The 20,278-nt window shown below is 35.3% G+C and overlaps 1 protein-coding gene across 1 annotated transcript in view; it reads right to left on the reverse strand.

Moving 5' to 3' along the window:
* Positions 1-1,506: 1,506 nt before the first annotated feature.
* The window catches only part of GRK4 (G protein-coupled receptor kinase 4), a gene marked incomplete at both ends in the record, with an annotated part of 37,220 nt that continues 18,448 nt past the window's right edge, over positions 1,507-20,278 (reverse strand). Inside the window, 10 exons of the mRNA XM_081999177.1 lie at positions 1,507-1,560; positions 3,110-3,232; positions 5,415-5,552; positions 6,163-6,300; positions 7,129-7,337; positions 7,892-7,981; positions 10,480-10,517; positions 15,836-16,026; positions 18,775-18,915; positions 19,672-19,735. Of these exons, the coding sequence (XP_081855303.1) occupies positions 1,507-1,560; positions 3,110-3,232; positions 5,415-5,552; positions 6,163-6,300; positions 7,129-7,337; positions 7,892-7,981; positions 10,480-10,517; positions 15,836-16,026; positions 18,775-18,915; positions 19,672-19,735 (1,186 nt within the window). The remainder of the gene's footprint in view (positions 1,561-3,109; positions 3,233-5,414; positions 5,553-6,162; positions 6,301-7,128; positions 7,338-7,891; positions 7,982-10,479; positions 10,518-15,835; positions 16,027-18,774; positions 18,916-19,671; positions 19,736-20,278) is intronic.

Here is a 20,278-nt window from a genome sequence, read left to right on the forward strand (position 1 = left end):
GTTTCTCAGAAGCAGCTTAAGTTTTTTCCAGTGGGTCTGCAGATCACAACCTATTTGAGGAAGAGGGATATTCAATTGCTCTGTGTGTATAATACATGTGTGGTCTGGTTGGCACCCTGGAGATTTGAGAGGGAAAAAAAAAAAGCATGCTCAGTGGAGACAGATCTTCAGAATACAGAACAAAATATGTAACACAAGTCATGTCTCCAGCTCCAATAGCATTCCATTATATTTCAGGTCCTTAACTCAAGTTTTGAAAATAGAAGAGGTTTTTCATGGAATGTGTTCCCGAAATTCATTCTCATGAATCTCACACAGATTAATAGTTTTACCGGAAACTTTACAAAACAAAAAGGAAGTCTGGCATACTTTGAGTCCAGAAGAACAGAAGTTTGACAGGCTTTCAAGCAGCTGGAAACAGTTTTACTAATGAACATCAGGTAATCGTAACTAGAACTTCAATACTAGCTCCACATCTGTGTCAAGCGATCATTAAAGGCAGGTTTCAATGTTTAAGTTTTGAAAGGTTATAAGGAAAGATTATTTACATAATTAAATTTGGTACTTAATACTATCTTGTTCTTCCCTCAGTGGCAGTGATCACTGTAAACCCTACAACATTGCATGTTACAACATAATAAGCAGAGAGGAGGGTAGTTAAGAGCCCATGCTTTGTTTTTTTAACCCATTATAAAACTATAACATCCTACATGCAATTGTAAACAATTTCATTTACAGAAAAAAATAAAAAGGTGTCCTCACAGGTAAAAAGAAATCCTTTTAGTAAAGACAACAAAGTACTCAAAATATAGTTATAAAATTTTGGCATAGGTCTACTTGCATGGTCCATGCCAAGAAACTGTATGGAAAAGATGTTTAAGGTGTATAGAAAGGAGAAGATGGAGTACTACACTTTGTTACAGGATTAAGCTAAATATTCAGAATTTTCTATATCTAGAAATACAGAAAGACATTCTACAGAGACAGACAGAAAAGAACAATTCATAATAGCTAGCCACAGTGCACTGAATTCCTTTTTTTCCTTAGCAGTTGCTTCAGAGATACATTAGGTAATAGCACTGCCATGCTGCCGGATAATACCGGAATTATGAAATTTATGAGTACAGCAATTTTACTGTTAAGAAAACTGATAATAAAGTTCCTAATGAACAGAAAGAGTTTTACCAGGAGCATACAAAGTCAAGTTACACCGACGCCCCAGATATTATCTCTGTGCTTTAAAACCCTCTTAGTATTCCTAGATTCATTCCACTGGGGGGGGGGGGGTGGAAGATAAATCAAATACATACAGAAACACACTCACTCAAATGGCACTCATTGCTTTTTGTACAATTAAGCTTTAGTGAAAATATACATCTTAAAACAAATGAAGTACAAATGTACAAAAATCCTTGAACTCAGATAAAAAATATATATAATACACTTTGCTACAGAGATATAAAACATTTAAAGTTTGCTCATCCTTTCCGATGACAGTAAAATGACTTAAAGTCTGGAGGACTCCTGCTCATCATCACTGCAATCAGATTTAAAGCAGACCTGCAAGAGAAGACAAAGAGACAATTCAGCTGCAGAACTGACACTATTGTTGGTTTGTGTATTTTATGGGGCGCAGAAAGGCTGAGGGTGTGGGGGTGGCTCTTTTTCCAGCACATTTTACTCCATACTAACTAAATGCTTTGGGAATATCAAAGGAAACCACAACCCAACCCCAAATCTCAAGTCATTGAAGTTTCATTTAACCTTAAGATCTTTCCTTCTTTTAACTTCACAGGACAATTAACTGTAGTCTTATTACTTCAAAACCAACTGAAGGCTCTCAAGTTGTATTATTTCTTTTGGACTCTTTCTCAATACATAGAACTATATCTTGTGACAGTATGAACCCTGCCGATTCAGCTTGAAAAGACTACAGTAAGACACAAGCTTTAACTTTAGCTATGTGAGATTATTAGTACACTTAAACCATTCCTTCTATTCCATTACTGTAAGTGGGGGAAAAGTGAATTTGAAAGGTGAACTAAAAATTACAGTATTATTATACATTCCATTAGCATTGTACCATTTTAGAGAGGTGAATTGCCAGCTGATGACAAAAAATATCATCATGCAATTTTAATATATGGCCCTGTTTTGGCTACTTAATGATATGCTCCTAGCAATTTTAAAATTCCATTTCTGCTTGAAAGGAAAAGTAATTCTACAAAGTGTTCTCTTCTGGAATATACTCATGCTTCTAAAGATAATTCCACTCTTAAGTGCAGGCATACTGAGCAAGCAGAATTGTGTACATCATCTTCAACTGAAAACCTTTACAAGTAGCCTATTTCTGACAACCTATAAACAAGCACAATGTGTCACGAGTCTTTTAGGTGGTAAATACTCATTCATATACCTCTAAATGTTTACTTTAGAGTAGAAGTTACCTCCTGTAAGAAAAAGCTGTGCATTATTAGAAGGTATTTAAATATATGTTATGTTGTTGTTTTGGTAAAGGCATTAAACTTCCTAAGGTATTTTAACATCTGTTTCATGACACTTCTTCACACTCATTCATCTAGGGGATATTTTTACTCATTTGCTAAAGCACTAGAATGATTCACTGGGAACACAACTTTCCAAAGGAGCAAGTCCTAGGAGTTGCATTCCTCCACCACACTCACTTCTGAGTTCATTAGTCAATTTTATTTAAGTTTTTACAGAGCGGGCCTCAATTATCTCTGAAGTCACGTCCCCAGAAGTTTTTATAAAAACTGGCAAAATACCTAAGGAGCAAGACCCAAATTACTATCTTTAGGAAAGAAAGAGCTAGAGCACAGCTGTTAACAGCACACACTACCTCTTCCCCAGGTAACAGTTAGCAGACACTAGAGAAAGACAGAATGCTGAGGGAGGAAAAACTCTGGTTATAGGGATTGCTACAGTTTCTGAAATGCAGTGCAGGGTCAAAGCCACAATAAACCAGATTTTATTAGTTTCGGTATTTAGCAAACAACTTGGTTTTCCTATCACAAAATAATACAATAAATGGAATGGACGTTAAGGTCTTACTGGTAATTTTCACATGAAAGAAAAGGAATACCCTTACCTCTCCACTAAAAAGTCTGTGGAAGAAGCCTCTCTTTGGTTTTGGAGACCTCTCTCTGTCTGGTGACACAGTACCATCAGTTTCATATGCATTGATATCTTCAAAGCATCCCGTTTCAATCATCTTTGAAACATATGAAATATAAATGAAATACCCGTAAGAGCCTCTCAAACATATTCCATATATTATCTATTTACTCTGGCTGGGTACTCCTAACAACTTACAAATTCATCAGCCAAACTACACCACTCGCAGAGCTCCATGAAGGAAGGTATGAAGTCTACATTAACTTTCCTTGCCCACTCAGCAAACTAAAGAATAGCAATGGGAGCACTACCACAGAGGTAAGTACTCTTACTGGTAAGGCATTTCTTCTGCCGATGATGCAAAAAGCAGAAGTTTTTAGAACCAGAAATTGATTTAACTTTCATCTATTCTGCTCACTTCAGAGCAGTCTAGCCTAACAAATATATCATCTCTATACCTTAGACTGAACTTATTTATTAATAAACATGACATTGAGTAGGAGAAATTATTATTGTATGCAGAATACTAATATCTGCATAGTATTAGGGGGGATACTTTTTACAAAGGGGACAAATTGCACTCTTGGGAGAAAAAGCAGCTGACGTCTGACCACCGTAATTTAAACATCTGGTGTTTTAGGCTACTGTCTATCAGAACACAACTAACATATACCATAATTAGAAATCAAGCAATGAGATAGAGAAGGTAATACTTCATGGGAAAAAAAAAAATGAAGACAGGTCTCTGGAGAGAAGCAACGGGTTTTGAAATAATCTGTGTTTGTGTACACAGAAAACAAAAGAATTAAAACCACAGTCACTGGGTGCAGAAAGGACAGCAGAAAGAGTAAATGCCAAAATGTAAACCAGACATGGTCAGAAGGGGGAGAGTGGTTAATGCCCACATGTAGTTGGTGTTTATCAGTGAGTGCCACTGATACACGTCTATTGTAACAGGCATGCAACCAAGTGAGTATACCTTGCAGAGGGAGAGAGGGCATAAAGAGGAATAAGAAGAAATGCAGTCTACTTTTGTTGTAAGCCATGACATTAGGTAAATTATGGGAGGGAAGGAGGAATTCTTAAGAGACTGAGAGCAAAGATGTGAGGGAAAGCTCAGTAACATGAATTAAAAAAAAAAGTAAGCATAAATGCAAAATGAAGCCTGCACAGTTATTCCTCAAAGAGATGGAGTTACCATCACCAGAATTCCACAACTACTTTCAACTTTATCCCGCTAAGTGGGGTTAGAGTTATTAAGCTGCAGTGCATTTCTTAACGACTGGATCATATTCTGAAGTTCGGATTTACAACATAGCATAGGAAACATTTATTTCTCCAACAGCCTAAGGTTCATTGCTTCTTAATGAAGACCTTCTATGTCAAATGACACCTTTCAAATCTCCTTAACGAAATGCAAAAAAAGTGAAAGGGAAACAAAAAGGAATGTACTTTTTTCTCTGACTTGTTCAGAAGTTGCTCATCTTTTGTATTCAAGCTTTAAATAAAAATTAAAAAATCATACCAAGAAAGAATCTACACTAGTAGAGAATTCAAGACAATACTAATTTCATAAAGTTATGAACATCTTATAATAGGGGGAAGGCATTCATAACAAGAAATACAATTTTAAATAATTGTTACTGAGTGCTCTTCCTGAAATAATGGAGATTTGCATTTCCTAAATACAGACTGAACTGCATGCAGAGAGGTAGCAAAATTCTAGTATTCTGTTCAGATAACTAGAATACTCACTCACTAGGCAGATGAAAAAGCTTTAAGAGAAAGTCTGACTCAACCAATGTTGAATTGTTTGTTTTGAAACCTTAGAAAAGGTGAATCTGCAGTTCTGTATCACTACATCACTTGCACTCTATTGATACACAGGAGTGATACACAAACAGCTTGCACCGTGCCTATTTGCTTTTGAATACTATGAATAGCATTCTATCCCTCTCTTACAAACAGCAATATTGAATAACGTGTGATAGAAGAACAAGGAAAATGTGTTCATACTGATGCTAAACACTGTTCTGTAGGCTGTATCTATGATAACAAGATGCCAGATTCTATTTATGGAAATTTACCATAGATCTCAATTTTTAGCAAATTTTTTTTTGTTTTGAGAAAAACTTTTTTCCGAAGTCTCTCAGCAGAGAAGTCTAAAGCAGACACTTCTTTACATATCACAGAGAAAGTTAATACTATAATTATACCCCTTATTAAATCTTCTATATTGCTGTGCTAAAGAAAATAAGCTTTTATGAAATATAAAATACCTCGTTTTGCCAAGGGATTGAGACACAACCCGTAACAAATTTGGAATAGAAGTCATCATCTGTAGTATCCAGGTTCACTCCTTTCACTGTTGAGAACTGCTCTATATCCAGGACATCTTTACAATATACGGCACGTGGCTGCAGTACAATACAAGATTGCTTCATTAAGGTTTTGGGGGTTTTTGTGGGTTTTTTTCTTTCCCAGATGAGCAAAGGGGGAGTGAAATGGCTGCAAGTTTATATTTCACATTGCTGATCACCAAATTACACTATACCACAAAACAGAAATGCAAAAACTTAAAAGACTCTTGTCATAGGCACCTGAGCAATTTCATCCATCCTGCAAGTAACAGAAAAGAAATCTCAAAACCAGAAACAGCATGCAACTTCTCTGGATTTCTTAATGGTTGTCATAATTCACTCATCTTCTGTCACTCTCCTTTCAACTCCAGAATAATTTCTCCAATGCTGATCTGCATTTCTGCAGCATCTGAGCTAGGGAAGTACACTTTTAAGGGCTAAGAAATGAGCTCCAAAGCTCCCTAGAGCAATACCACTATTGTATTGTGGTATGTTTTGTGATCTCAGATGAAATGCCACAAAACAACTAGCCATCAATAGCTACAATGGCATTCTCCTGACAATTTAACAAAGTTTAATGGTATCTCTGAGTTCACATGATTGCTGACATAGAATTGTGACAGTTCTTGCCTTTTATATACTAATCAAATCTGTCTCACCTACTTACATCTGGCAAGAATGGAGGTTCTAACATGTTAGCTTCCAGCCTCTTGAAGTTAATATTCTTGAAAATAGGATGTTGTTTTACGATAGCAGCTCCATCTTCCGTGCAACCCAGTCGTTCCCCTGGATTTTTAGCAAGTAACTGCAAAGATATGGAAAAAAGGCTGAATCAGTGATAAAATCCCACAATTAAAAAAATAATAAAATCTATATACAATGTCTTTCAGTAAGTTTATTTTGTTACTTTGCCTTTTATGAGATGAAATTTATCACGGTATCAAAATGAACTGGAAATCAAAATGATCTCATTCTGGGAACAAGAAGATTTTCAGGAGACAAAAGAATCCCTGAAAGCAGGCCATTTGAAGACTATACCCAAAGTTATAAAAAAATATTTTAATTGATGCCATGCTGAAAAGATTTTACAGACTTCGCAGCAGACTTTACTTTCAGGAAATGCAGAGTTACTTTTTTTCCAATGGGCTTAAGTAATGCACATATTTTGCATAAACTAGTAAAGAAAACTTTTGAAGCTTTCTGTATAGACATGCTTCTTATTAAACTGAAGAACATGCAAGATAAAAAAAAGTGGTTGTATCATACAGACTCTTTTCAGCAAGGAAACTAGTATACTACTCTGCCATTTCTCCCCATGCAGTATCAAATTTGAGCATGCTATTGTAATCCATCTATAATTACATGTGGTCCAACGAGTACTGGACCTTTTCCGTCACGTGATAAAAAAAAAAAATCAAGTTATGCAGCCTTCCTTCATCTTAAAAAAAGTTCTGAATTCTCAAAGTTTGAACTCAACATCCATGGACAATCACGAACTTCTATCTGAACCACAGAAAGATTTAAGAACTCCAGCTTTGAAACAATTTCAATAGAAGATGTTAAAATAGGAGTAGTTCATCTCTTAAAAAGGATTAGAAATTAAATTTTCAAACCTCTACGTCTCTTCACCCACCATCCTGCAGATGGATTTTGCCTCCTCTGAGAACTTGTCTGAATATGTTTCCTGGTCTTCCTTTACTCTCCGGTCAATCTCATCCCGTTTGACCCTTTCCTTATGCTTTCTGAATGGAGACTGTCCTTCAATCATTTCATAAATCAAGCACCCAAGGCCCCACCAATCCGGGCTGAATGTATACTTTTCATTTTTGAGCACTTCTGGAGCTACAAAACAAAACCAAATAAACCCCCATAACAATTCACTTAAAACTAACTAATTAAATATTGAAAAAACTCTCAGGTACTCTTTCGGCTCTGTGCAGAGATCTTTGCATAACTCCTCTGTACTGTGAAGAAATGTTAATTTCTACAGCAAGGTCTCTGTTTATATCTAAGAGAAGCACTTAAGTTCTTTAACACTTAAGATCAGTACTGTTTACAAACTGAGAATGAAGTTTTTCCAAAGCATGGAAAGAAATGTGTTGTTATAGTAATTCATCTGTTTACCCGTGACCGTAAATCTCTTTGAACCTCAGAAAAAAATTAGATGCTTTCTTAAAGTTCTACCTAAAGCTAGAATTTCCAGAGTTAAGTTTTCAAGTTTATTGGTAGGCTTATAATGGACTACTAATATCTACCACCGCATATTGTAAAGTTTCTTCCCATAAAATGTCTAGTAACTAATCCTGACCCAATATAGTTCTTTGGACAAGTCATTCATACATTCACAGAAGCAAATTTTCTGATAAAACATAATTAACAAAGGATACTTTACATACCCATGTAACCAACGGTCCCAACCCGTCCTCGAACTGTTTCTCCTTCTGGAATCTGCACAGCTAATCCAAGATCTGAAATTCTGATATGCCCTATTTATGTTAAAATAAATTATACATAGTCAGCAAATAATAAAATACCATCACTTTTAAAACAAAAAATTTCTGTAGTATACTTCATCAAAAGAATACACCCAAACATCAAAACATTCATATACTCATTTATTTAACTTAACTAGAAAGGAGTAAGTTATCATTGTTCAACCCCCCCTTAAATACGTAAAGGTCATACAAAAGAATTTGCTGTTAAGTACTCTAATTCCTAGCTTTGGCATAGGCTGCTACTGTAGAATGAAAAGAAATTATGACTGCTCATTCTGTATCTATGCATCAGACACTTCTATTTTTCCATTCTGTATTCCCGCCACAAACACTTAGCTTTCTGACTTCCTAACAAAACATTGGAATTTGCTCCATTTATTCCAAATATGAGAAAACTGTAGCCTGTACTGAGACATCAGGTATACCTCTAACAAAGTACCCTAGTAATACTAAGCACAAGTAATTGGAATTGCCATCCCCACTCCCCCCAAAAGAAAAGTAGCCTAGCCATAACCTACTTAGAATTATTTATATTGTAACATGTCAGTTCAATATTAGGATTTCCCCTTCTCATGAATTAGTCTAATGTAGATAACAGCTTCTATTTCACTTTTTTAGCCAAACTTCTCAAGTTGACTTCCTTTCCTATTAGGCATGGCATTTACACTAGTACCTATAACGTAGTAGTAGTCTGGTGGAAGGCCATGATTTGTCATGAACAACACTACTCAGATAAGGAAACAGTCCAAGAAGGACAACATGAACAAGTTCACCCCATGCTCCCTTACATTCCCATGGACAGACACAAGTTCTTTGTTGGACACCAAATGATTCAAGACAATTCAAGCCAAGAATTGTATTGACATGATTCTATTTAAAAATACATAATGTACTTTCTTAATAAAAATATAAAAGGCTAGAGAGAAGAAAGGACAATTACCTTTTCATCTCAATTTTAAAAGAGGAAATTGCCAATCATCTGTAGTAGAAAGATTCAGGGGGAAAAAAACAAAACAAACCAAAAAACCACACTTATTTCTAATATTGGATATAAGGACAGGGACATTGGCATTTACAGAAACATCACAGATTCACAGAATAATTCAGGCTGGAAGGGACTTCAGAAGGTCTCTAGTACAACCTTCTCAGCAAGCAGTCAGCACAAAGTGTTCAAGGCTTTTTAAATTCTTGTCTAGAAAGCCTCCAAGAGTGGACACTGCATCACCTCTCTGGGTAGCCTGTTACAATGTCTGAGTGTCCTTTGTGCATATATTCTCTGTCATTCAAAAAGCTCTACAGCATCAGTGTAAGTTAATAGCTTATTAATTTCTTATTTACATGTGACAGATAATCAAGGGGTGGGGAGAGAGGGTAGAGAAAGTCAAGTGCCACTCTGTATACTGGTTGGAAATAACTAAATGCTCTTGAGCAGCAAATGCTGTTTTAAATACATTCAGATGCTCTTCTGTTCCCTGACATCTGATGAACCCCTTTTCAAATGCAGGATCTGAGCTCCTGAAGCTATTCTCTAATTAGTCTCCTCTGCTCTCTGGAACGAGATCAGAATATCCCTGGCAGAGAGAAAGCATTCTTGTGCAGTCCTGCAGGGCTACGTTTTTCATCAAAGAAGCCTTCAGCTTTTGCAAGACATTGCTGGAGAGAAAAGTTAAATAATGCATTTGATGTCTAGCAAAGCTTTAGCTCTTGCAAAGTGACTTCTCCCAAGCATCACCTTTTTAGAAATTTATCAGTCAGAACATGCTGATTTAAAAAAAAAAATTGTGCTAATGACTTCAAAACCAGTTTTCCCTTAACTAAAATACTCAGCAATTACAAGAACAAACTGGCAATACTCATCCACAGCTTAGAAGAAGGTAATTGCTGCACATGTTCTATAGTGAATTCAAAAGACTCATAAATTTCATACAATGTTATGAAAGAAAATTAATTTGGCTTTTGAAAAACAAAAAATTACAAACATTTCTTCATATTGTTTGTATTTGCTTGATTTCTTCCAGCCACATATACATCAGTGACTATCATACCTGTTTTAGCTGAAATGTTAAACAGAGCTGATTTGGATTTCTTCTCTTCTTTATTGCTTAAACATTATAGTTTACTAAGTAAAATTCTGACCCCACATCTAGCAAGTCATGTTTCCGTAGTCAAAGAAAAGACAAACAGAGAACAAATCCATACAAAAGTCTTAGCCATCTTAAATCAAGGGGAGGGGTGAGAAGGAGGAGCAAAAGAGGAAAACTAGACATTTTAAGGTGCAAAATTGACCCCTCAAACATCGTCATCGTCATCCCCCAAAGACCCAGTATTTTCCCCTACTTTATAAAAAGCAAGGGCAGTTTTTTCTTTACTAATTAAAGTTAGCATTTGTCAGTCAGGTCCCTTTTATTATGAAGAAATCCCTTTGACTTCTGGCACAGTATTAATTAGATTAAATGCCGATTTAAAAAATAATTCTAAGTTTTACTTACCACAGTCATCAAGGAGTATATTCTCAGGCTTCAAGTCTCTACAAGTTAAACAGAATTGAAATGTGAATTATACAAAGGCAAAATTATTAGCGGTCATGAAGTGCAACTCATGCAACATACAACTTCTTGGTTCTGATTAAAGCAATTTTTCCCATTTCCACCTATATACAAAAAAAGTTGTGAAGATGAGGACTTAGAATACAAACAGTTTAACTATAGAACTTGAGATTCATTTTTTCACAACTCTCTAATCTGTTTATATTAACAGCAGCAATTCATATTTCACAGATTAGAAACTTTCTCTACACAAACTAAAATCCTGATATGAGAAACTACCAACTTACACCCAAACTTGTGCTAGTAAGTGAAAGACATTTCTCCTGGAAGCAGCCACCATACAACTCCACAATGGTAAAACACATCAGTGCTTGCTGCAGTTTGATGCTGACCCCTTGCTATATTCCACCCCAGGCTGTCAGAATATCAACAAAGAGCATAGGCTTAATATCATCCATTCAAACTCCATTCCTTTAATTTGGACATGCAGCTTCTAAAGCTTACTAGACACTTCATCTAGTTAGGATTCTTTGCAGTGAACTTTCTAAGAGTTTCTACTACTTTTCTGCAACTGCCAAAGTTTCACATGAAACACATTTTTGCTATTAAATGCTAGCAAGGCTCAGGAAATAGTAAAAGGGCAATTAATTCAGTGCTGCAATTCTGCATTTTACAGGCATCTTGTATGTTGTTACTTTAAGAACAAAAGAAGAAACTCAATAGATGTCATGGTTTAGCCATCATGTTTAGATGAGAACATACATCTTTTTATACATATAAAACATGTATACGCATGGAATATATAATGTATATTATATATATAATTGTGATATGCATCAGAAAGAACATAGACAGCAATACAGCCTCTTAGATTTAGTCCACCATAAATAATATAAGGCCAGAAATAGACACGCAAAAATCAGTTCTTGGCTAAAGAGTCAGTTATTATTGTAATAGATTATTAAAAACAATATGTACATATATATATGGGTATATGTACAGCTGTGACAAGAACAGTTATTCATATACAAGCAGAAAAAACTGAATAATGTAAAAGAAGCAACTTTAGGAAGAACGATTCTAGAATTTACATTCAAAATGAAAGAGAAAGATACCCACACACCTTTGTTCACCAAGAAATCTGTATGCTTTTTTTTCCCCCAAATATTGATAAATTGATGCTCTGAAGTATGTGTATTCATGTTTAAGTTTCATTATTTCAGGATATTAACTGTCTGAAGAAGTCAGCAAGATTCTTTGCTTCTAATACTTTTAAGTCTAGACAGTCCCCATAATGTTAATCATTTGATGTTAGATTACAGAGATTACAGTACCAGAGAAGCCAGGAAAGATCAGAGTGAAAAAACAAAAAATCCCACACCAGTATCAAAAAACAAAATTCAGCTCAAACTTTAGGTAGAAGCACATCTACTTTAAAGCACATAATATATGCTCAGGTTGACTCAAGTAAACAAGTTTAAAGAGTTCCACCTCCAAGAAGGCTGATTAAAGCCTAACCTAAACCCTAATACTTAGTAGGAACGTATGATGCCTAATAGAAGCTAACTCTGTTCTAACATGATTTTGGTTGGTCAATAGTCAAACTTGTTTCTAGCCAAAACTCCATGTCTTTAATGCCATTAGTTTCTAGGCCTTGCAGTTTGCAAAGAAGTCAGCTTTTGGAAGCAACCAGCTATAAATTCTATTTCTGGGATGCTAGCTTTGGGGTATCAGCCTTCTCCCCCTTCCCTTCATCCACCACAACAGAGGCCAAAGTCACAGTGCCTGTTGGAATACAAAGACACTAGTCCTGCACTGGGTAACAGGCTACTTGAGCTGAAAACCAAGCTCAGAATGAGAGCTAGCAATGCAATTCTAGCAACAGAGGCAGCAGTTTTCCCTTATGAAGCAGAGAAAGACTGGAGGACTGCAAAGTTCACAAAACTGAGAGGTTCATTAAAAAAGTTAGATTAACATCATGTATTTATTTTAAATTGGACTAAACAAGCACTGGTGTATTTGTGGTATAGTTTACACCAGACTTCCTACAGAGAAAATTTCTGGATAAAAATCCTTCAGGGGATTTCACTGTCAAGAACTCTGAGCACAGGCACAAGGCACGCAAGGTTTATCCGCTTGGTTTATAGACTACAGCTTCAACAGGTCTCTGAGCCTGATCTTCAGCAGCGCTATGTGCACCTACATGAGTTTGTGAGGAAAATCTAGGTATCCAAGCAGCTTATCTGATAAAAACACTACCATCCTTAAGGAGTCAGGTCACCCCTGCAGGAAATTTCCAGCAATTAAGTCCCTTCTGGAAAACAGGCACTTCTTCCCCACTCTATCTTATGCAAATCCTGACTTTGCTCTAAGTATTATCAGACTTTTTACGTAGCAGATGGATGAATAGCTCCACTACTGCCTGCTCCTGTCTGTTTGCTTATTTTTCTAATGTCAGCAACATATGGCAAATTACAGAAAGTTTCACAAGCTACCACTGAACAAGCGAACTGGTTCAATTGCTATTGCGAGGCAGCGCGGGGCCCTCCTTCCAGCTCTGCAGCTGTTCCTTCAGCCCAGCGGGAACCCCACTAACAAAATGGCACAATTGACTTCAGGGTCCTACGGACACTACTAATGCCACTGCTTGAAATTCAGTAGTAACTGGCATAAAGACGCACGAAACACAATAAAAATTGGTGTTAATGTAAAGTTAAGGCCTAATTTTTCCACTTTATGAGGCATGTTGCTACTGATGGCAACACATCCCCGATATAACAAATTTATAATAAATTTTAACAAGACTGACTTACATTAAAACCGCCATTCTAGAACTGAACAAACTGACAAGATGAACTGATTTTACTGCTATCTGCACCGAGGATTTCTATTTTCAGTAGTTCTGGATTTCCCTTCTTCCACTACAGTGCACTTTACTGTAAATATACAGATGGATAGCCACAAAAACACATTCTCAGAAAATATTTTCTAATAGTATGTTACAGAATTCAAGTCTGATTTAACAGTTTAAGCTATTTGTCTAAAAAGAGAGTTTAAAACTCCTCCTTTATAGCTGGAAAACAAATGCAGTAATAGATCTTGAGATATGGGAACAAGAAAAAGAACTAGCTCGAATTTCAGAAATTCAGTGGTACAAACGGTATTAAATGCTTTTGAAATGACAGCAAAATAAGAAAAACATTCCTTCTGTATTTTCTTGCCCTGGAAAATGAAAAAATTAGAAAAAATGCATAATGGTATAAATGAAAGTGTCCTTCAGGATGTTCTCCCCCCCAAACCAACATTAAGATTGGAGATTGCCAGCATAACTTCTTTGGTGAGAATAAAATAATTATGGGAAATTTTCCCAGGCTTTCTGTTTCACTCATCATATATAATCACTCTATTGCTGCTTAAATGCATTTCCATTAAGATGACTGATAAAGAATTTTAATGGTGTAATGTATCACTGTCATTGGTGACATTCTGAAGACTTCCATGACCACCTGTTTTGGCTTCTTGACTTTAAAACTGTAAAATTTACAACTACACTCCTAAACGCATGATACAAAAAGAAATATACATGGAAAAAAGCAAATCAAGACCATCAGGAAAAATGTTACTATTAGCAAAAGAAAAGAAACAAGACTTTGTTTTACGAAAAGTAAATATTAATTTAATATTTAATTCAATATTAAAAAGCAGAGGGCTGAAAGTGATTCTACAGAGAGCATAAAATTATCCAAACATTTTCTAATTTTAGTACTCAAGCACAGCTGAGCTGACATGGTATATCCCCTCTCTTTTCATCTATTTACATGCTGGGCAGGTACTCCCTTAGTATGTCCTACACCAAATTGTTTAAATAATGCCTTCAGGTATTATGATTAAATTTACGCCTTTTTTTTCCTTCCAAACATACAAATTATTCAGTTACTGGCACATGTACAGGTAACTGTCTTGGTCCTTCATTTTGTTATGAACGGAGGACTAAAAATATTCCCATTCTTTTAATTAAGAGGCAATTTTACTCAGAGTTGGTTGTGAAACTACTTTTTTCCTTGCGTATAAATTACATGTTTAAGGCCATGCAAATTCTTAATCATTGGGAACTGATTACGTAATCACAAAAAACAAGACAGAGATCTAGACACCAAGACCACTCCAGAAGAAACCACGACCACTCCAAGACCTGGAATTACAGACAGAGAACACTAGGATTTGATACATGTGTTTGAAGGTCTTCTTGTAGGCAAACAGCTAACTAGTTGGACTTAAACACAAGGGATGTGGGTTTTTTGTTGTTTTGGTTTTTTGGGGGTTTTTGTTGTCGCTGTTTTGTATTTTAAACAATCAGTTTCGTTTTCACTTGGGCAACATGAAATGACCTACTTGTAGCTGATCCACATGAGGAGAATGATGAGCAAAACCATTCAACCTTGCTTCCCTCCTACATGCATGCCAAAACACACCACGTAACATTCTAAGATTGGCCAAATTCTTTAGGGAACCACATAAAACCACCAGCATAAGCCCAATTTACTCTGTGGTTCTGCCATTTTCTGCTCTGTGTGTGTTAGTCTTCTATATTGGGGAGGGAAAAGACTAAGACTCATTATATTAAAGTTATGCAGGATTATACTTTAAATCTTCTTTGAAAACAACTGGTACTTGGTGTTACACACCAGAAAGATAAAGGAAGCATTCTTGGTCCACCACTAAGTTTATTTTGCTTGTTGTGTAATATGCCAGAGGTTAAATGATGTATGTACAGAGACAGAAAAAAGATCATACAATCTCAATTACAATGCATGAGGCTTCTTACAGTTTCATTAACTCAAAAGCAGTAAAGTGTCTATTAGATGAACCTGAAATAAAAAGAGAAGAAAGAGTGCAATATGGATTATAACTGACTTTTTGCCCTCTTGGGCATAACAAGCAATGCAGCAAGAATGCTATAGCCTTCTGTGAACTTCTACTTTAGAATAGGCAGGAATACAATCTCATGTTCCTAAACCTTTTTTTACTTGAATTACTAATAAATTTGCTTTGTAAATCACAATTTACTATCATTTTGCAAACAAACCTTGAATCAACTTTATACTGTTTTAGAATATAGCGAGTATCTAGACCTAAATTTACAGTAAGAAGACAAATAAGATCAGCAATTCTGAAGGATGTGCCATGAAAAGGACAACTAAACTATTTTTTTGCTTCTTTTAGTAGAAAACAATTAATACATTCAATGCTGAACAGACACGGAGAATTCAAGGTACGAGTGACTTTAGGTCACACTCACCTGTAAACAATTCTCTCCTTCTGCAAATCCTCCAGACCACAGCACAGTTCTGCAGCATAGAAAATAGCCCTTTCTTCATCAAAGCCAGGATTTCCCATGTTATATATGTGAAACTTCAAATCCCCTCCATTCATTATGGTTAATACTAAACACAGGGCATCTTTCGTCTCATATGTATAGGATAAACTAACCTAAAAATGAGGCAGGGGGAGAAGATGACCATTATTCATTCATAAACCCCAATACCATTCACAGCTTTTTTTTTCCAGTACAAGCAATGTATAAATCCTTTTTTAAAACAAAAAAAAACCCCAAAACAGCCAAGTAGAGAACTGCTCCAGTCCAGTACTTGAAAACACAAAGGAATTCACACTACAAACATACACAAACGCTAGATCATCATGCAAAAGTTTAATGACATATCTGTTTAGATACCATAGAGCTCCATCCAGACTATAGATTTATTGATGATGCCCCTCAGCTGCATGTTATCTATATTACTCTTTGTAAAGATAATGTGCACATATACCTTATTTTCTATATATTTATACTTATACTTCAGGAATTACGCATTGTCAAACCATCTTCCTGAACTTCTACAAGAGCCAAAGTTGCCCTACATTAGAGAAACTAAAACAGTTATTTAAGATCAAATGTGTAGTTTCTATTCTTTCCCCCACTGCCCCAAATAACTGCGTGTTTCCCTGGCTTAGAACTTGACAACAGTAAAGACTTAGTGTAGCTCTTTATAGTCTTTCTTCTCACTGTATTTGGAATGAGGTGCTGATACGGAAGGAAGAACACTTTTTTTTTTCTTCAGGTTTTAGGTAAATGTTTTTAAAGTGCATTTAAAGTTTTAAGTAGACTTGTGAATTCAAAAAAACCTCAATTTTAAAACAATGTCATATACTACAAAATTTAATATATGTTGTTTAATATATAAACTCAGTTTCAATAGAAAAAGCTATGCTATGCTGGTGATCATCAGGATCTTCAAAATTACCTACAGAGATTAAATAACTCCTGCTCAAAGAAATGGGATTTAAACTTATACTTAGCTTATGTTAGGTAAGTAAAGTAGATAAACATCAGCAGGATATTTTTTACTCAATAAATATATTTTTAAATGCAGTACAAATACAAGAAGGCTATAATTCAGTAGTAAGTCCAAATTCTTCCTTCAGAAGCATAAATCGAATACTAAATAATAAAAAGAAATAAATATACAAATCAGCTACTCAGGGCAAGGGCTCCCTATTTGGTGGTTTTAAACTGACCTGTCCAGCTATTAATGACTTAATCTGTTATGCCTGTGTCACATGTGATCTACCCACTTCCAATCCACTATTACTGCAGATCTTAGATCTAGATCTTCTCTGTTGCATCAAAAAAAAAAAAACATTGGATGGCAAGAGGAAAATAACATACTCAATCCTATAAAGTGATTTCAAATTCAACTTCGATCAATCATTGATTTATAGTATTTACATATGTTGAAAATATTACTAAAAAATGGAAGTTTCATTCTTATCTCACTTATCTCTACAACTACTAATTTCTGGATCAATTCAGGTAATTTCTGGATCCATTTTCAATCAATTCAAGCCCATGAGCCTTGTGAGACAATAACATAGCATATTTATCCAAAGCATTATTTATAATTGTTTAAAATACATTAATGCATCTGGCCAACAGGGTCTTAATTTTTCTTTTAGCTGGAAGTATTCTACAGGGTGGTTTTTTTTTTTAATACATAAAGCTTACCAGAAAATAAATACATACATATTTTATATAGACACACATATATACTTATTTATAAGTAACCTTCACTATCCTCTAACACAGGTACTTTAAAATCCTCTCTGAAATGCAATACAAAAATTTATCAGTAAATGGATTTTAAAACAAAGCAAAAACGCATTTAAAATTTACATTTAAATAACAACAATTCAATGAAAAAATAAACATTACCTGGGGGAAAATTTACTTTGATCATTCTATGTTATTTCACTGCTTAGTAATTTGAGCTACTAACAGATCATAATTTATGTAACAGCATCAGGTTGAAGTATTACAACTAAGATTTTCATTCTGTGGAATTTCTATTAAAAAGTTATGCTAATTGTTTCACATTCAAGATACGTCTTTAAGCCTTAGTACACAGCAAAGCAATATAACTAACCTGAATCAATATACTAATCAAATTTCATGTTTATCTTGAAAGGTATAAGCAATAAAGTAATTAGTGCTATGAAAATACCTAAGGTTATAAAAACTCTACTCTTAGAAGTCACAGAAACGCAGGATATGTAACTTCTAATGACAATTAAATGGCAGAGTCTCATGAAGTCATCCCTTTGTGAGTGCATTTATGAATGACCTCCAAAAATGAAATTAGAAATCAGCATTATTTATAAGCAAATAGGTGTATGGGAAGGAAGAACGGGGCAAGAGAAAAAAACCAGAAAGCAATGCATTGGAAGAAGAGACAGAGAAGGAAAAAATAGGATAGAATAAAGTATATGGAATATCCTCTTTATTAAACATAAGCAAACATAACTCAGTCATAGGCTGAAGCAGAAATAGAATTTAAGTGCTTATTGAAGTCTGAGTATGACAGAATAATCTATTCACCTTTAAACAGAGGACAAAGATGCAGTGGCATCAGCATGCTGAAACACAACCTAATGTTTTGGTTGTAAGTGAAAAATAAAGCAGGCAGACTAAAACAAATTCAATACTGGATAAAAAAATGTCCTCTGCACAGACCTACTCACAATCACACACAAAGCATACTTATTATATCAATCATTCTCTCAGCAGTCATGCATTCTCTAAAGCAACTAAAAAATGTCTTGTGCACACAAGCTCCTGGAAGAGACTGAAATGAAGCAAGGACAGCAAGACATCTGAGAATAAGATCAGATGTAGATACTTACTACAAACCTACTATTCACTTTTTCTAGAATTCTTTTTTCATTTAGAGCCATTGATTCTCCTTTCCTCTTCTTTATTCTCTTTTTTTCTAGCTTTTTACAAGCATACATTTTTCCTGTTGCCCGTACTTGGCAGGCACACACCTAAAAAAGAAGCAAGGTGTGTCAGAGATGCTAGCGGTTTTTTAGAATTTTTTTTAAGATGATAAAATTTTATTTTCTTTTTTAAAAGTCTTGAATGTTCTCAGAAAATTAAGGTCTGTAAGAATCAGTACAGAGCTTTCACCCATGAAACAACTTTGAAGGGTCACAAAAGAAGTAGAAAAAGTGATTATGCAGGAACAAACCCAAATTTGTTGGAGTTAAATAGTTCATTAAAACTGTGGATCTTGTGTTGGTGAAACATCTGACTGCTGTAACAGTGTATGTCTAGACAAGCACGACAGAGGACAAATATGCACACCATAATCAAGCAAGAGAAAGGTAATGATAGTTTAGTAACCCTCCTTCCCCTTCAATATAAGGCTCCAGTTAAAACACGTAAGGTGAAAAAAAGCCCAATGAATTATAAACAGAATTAATAAAGTCTATAGATTTTCCTATTAGGTTCATGAATATTCTACATAATTATTAAGTAGAAACTACATTCTTATTGCCAAATGAAATTTCTAAACAGAAGCAACTGTTGTCAGTCTGTGGAAATTTTCTCCAACTTTGTGCATGACCTACAATACCGAACTAACACATTAAAAGAAAATAGTATGGACTAATGACAGTTTGCCAGGTGATATGTCAAATGTAGATTGTTAGAGTCAAGAGTTAAAAAACTGCTTCTCCACCATATCAACCTTTCTTTTTTTCCTTAAGGATTGCCTCGCAGAAAGATACTTCTGTACTCACCTCTCCAAATCCACCTTTGCCTAGTACTCGGTAATGTCTAAATGTGTGTTTAGTTACTGGTTGCCTGATTAACAGAAAGAAACAATTAATGCAACAGGAATTACAAGAGTTTGTAATCCCCTCCCCACCCCGAGGTCTGTCTTCATTCTCTCCTTCCTGTTCTATGACATCTTACTGAACAATGGTTGCCTTGACGTCATGAAGACAGTATTATAATAAGCTGAATTTCAAGTGAAAGGGGTGCTCTGATTAGAAACATTGGCTCCCTCATGTGGTCATCAGATATCTACAATAGCAGCAAGAAAAGCTGATTAATTAGGCCCTATGCTGTTTATGGTTAAAGCTTTATCTGTTCTCATCAACAGTCAATTTATCACCTCCAGCTGTCTCCCTTAGTTACAGTATGCTGATGTGTAAGCTATGTTTCAATGCAGCATTTAAAAGGTAAATCGTTTCTGATTTTGTTGTGCTGTTTTGCTTTTTCAGGGAGTTGTGGTATGCAACAGCAGTTCAAGACCTCAATTGTTACGGTATGGATGTAGTGGAAGAAGAACAGAAAACTGGAGGCAGTAAAGGCGTCAGACATTCTATGCTAAAACACTCCTAA

The sequence above is a fragment of the Phaethon aethereus genome (genome assembly GCF_964289735.1).
Source record: "Phaethon aethereus genome assembly, chromosome: 4".
Taxonomy (NCBI): domain Eukaryota; kingdom Metazoa; phylum Chordata; class Aves; order Phaethontiformes; family Phaethontidae; genus Phaethon; species Phaethon aethereus.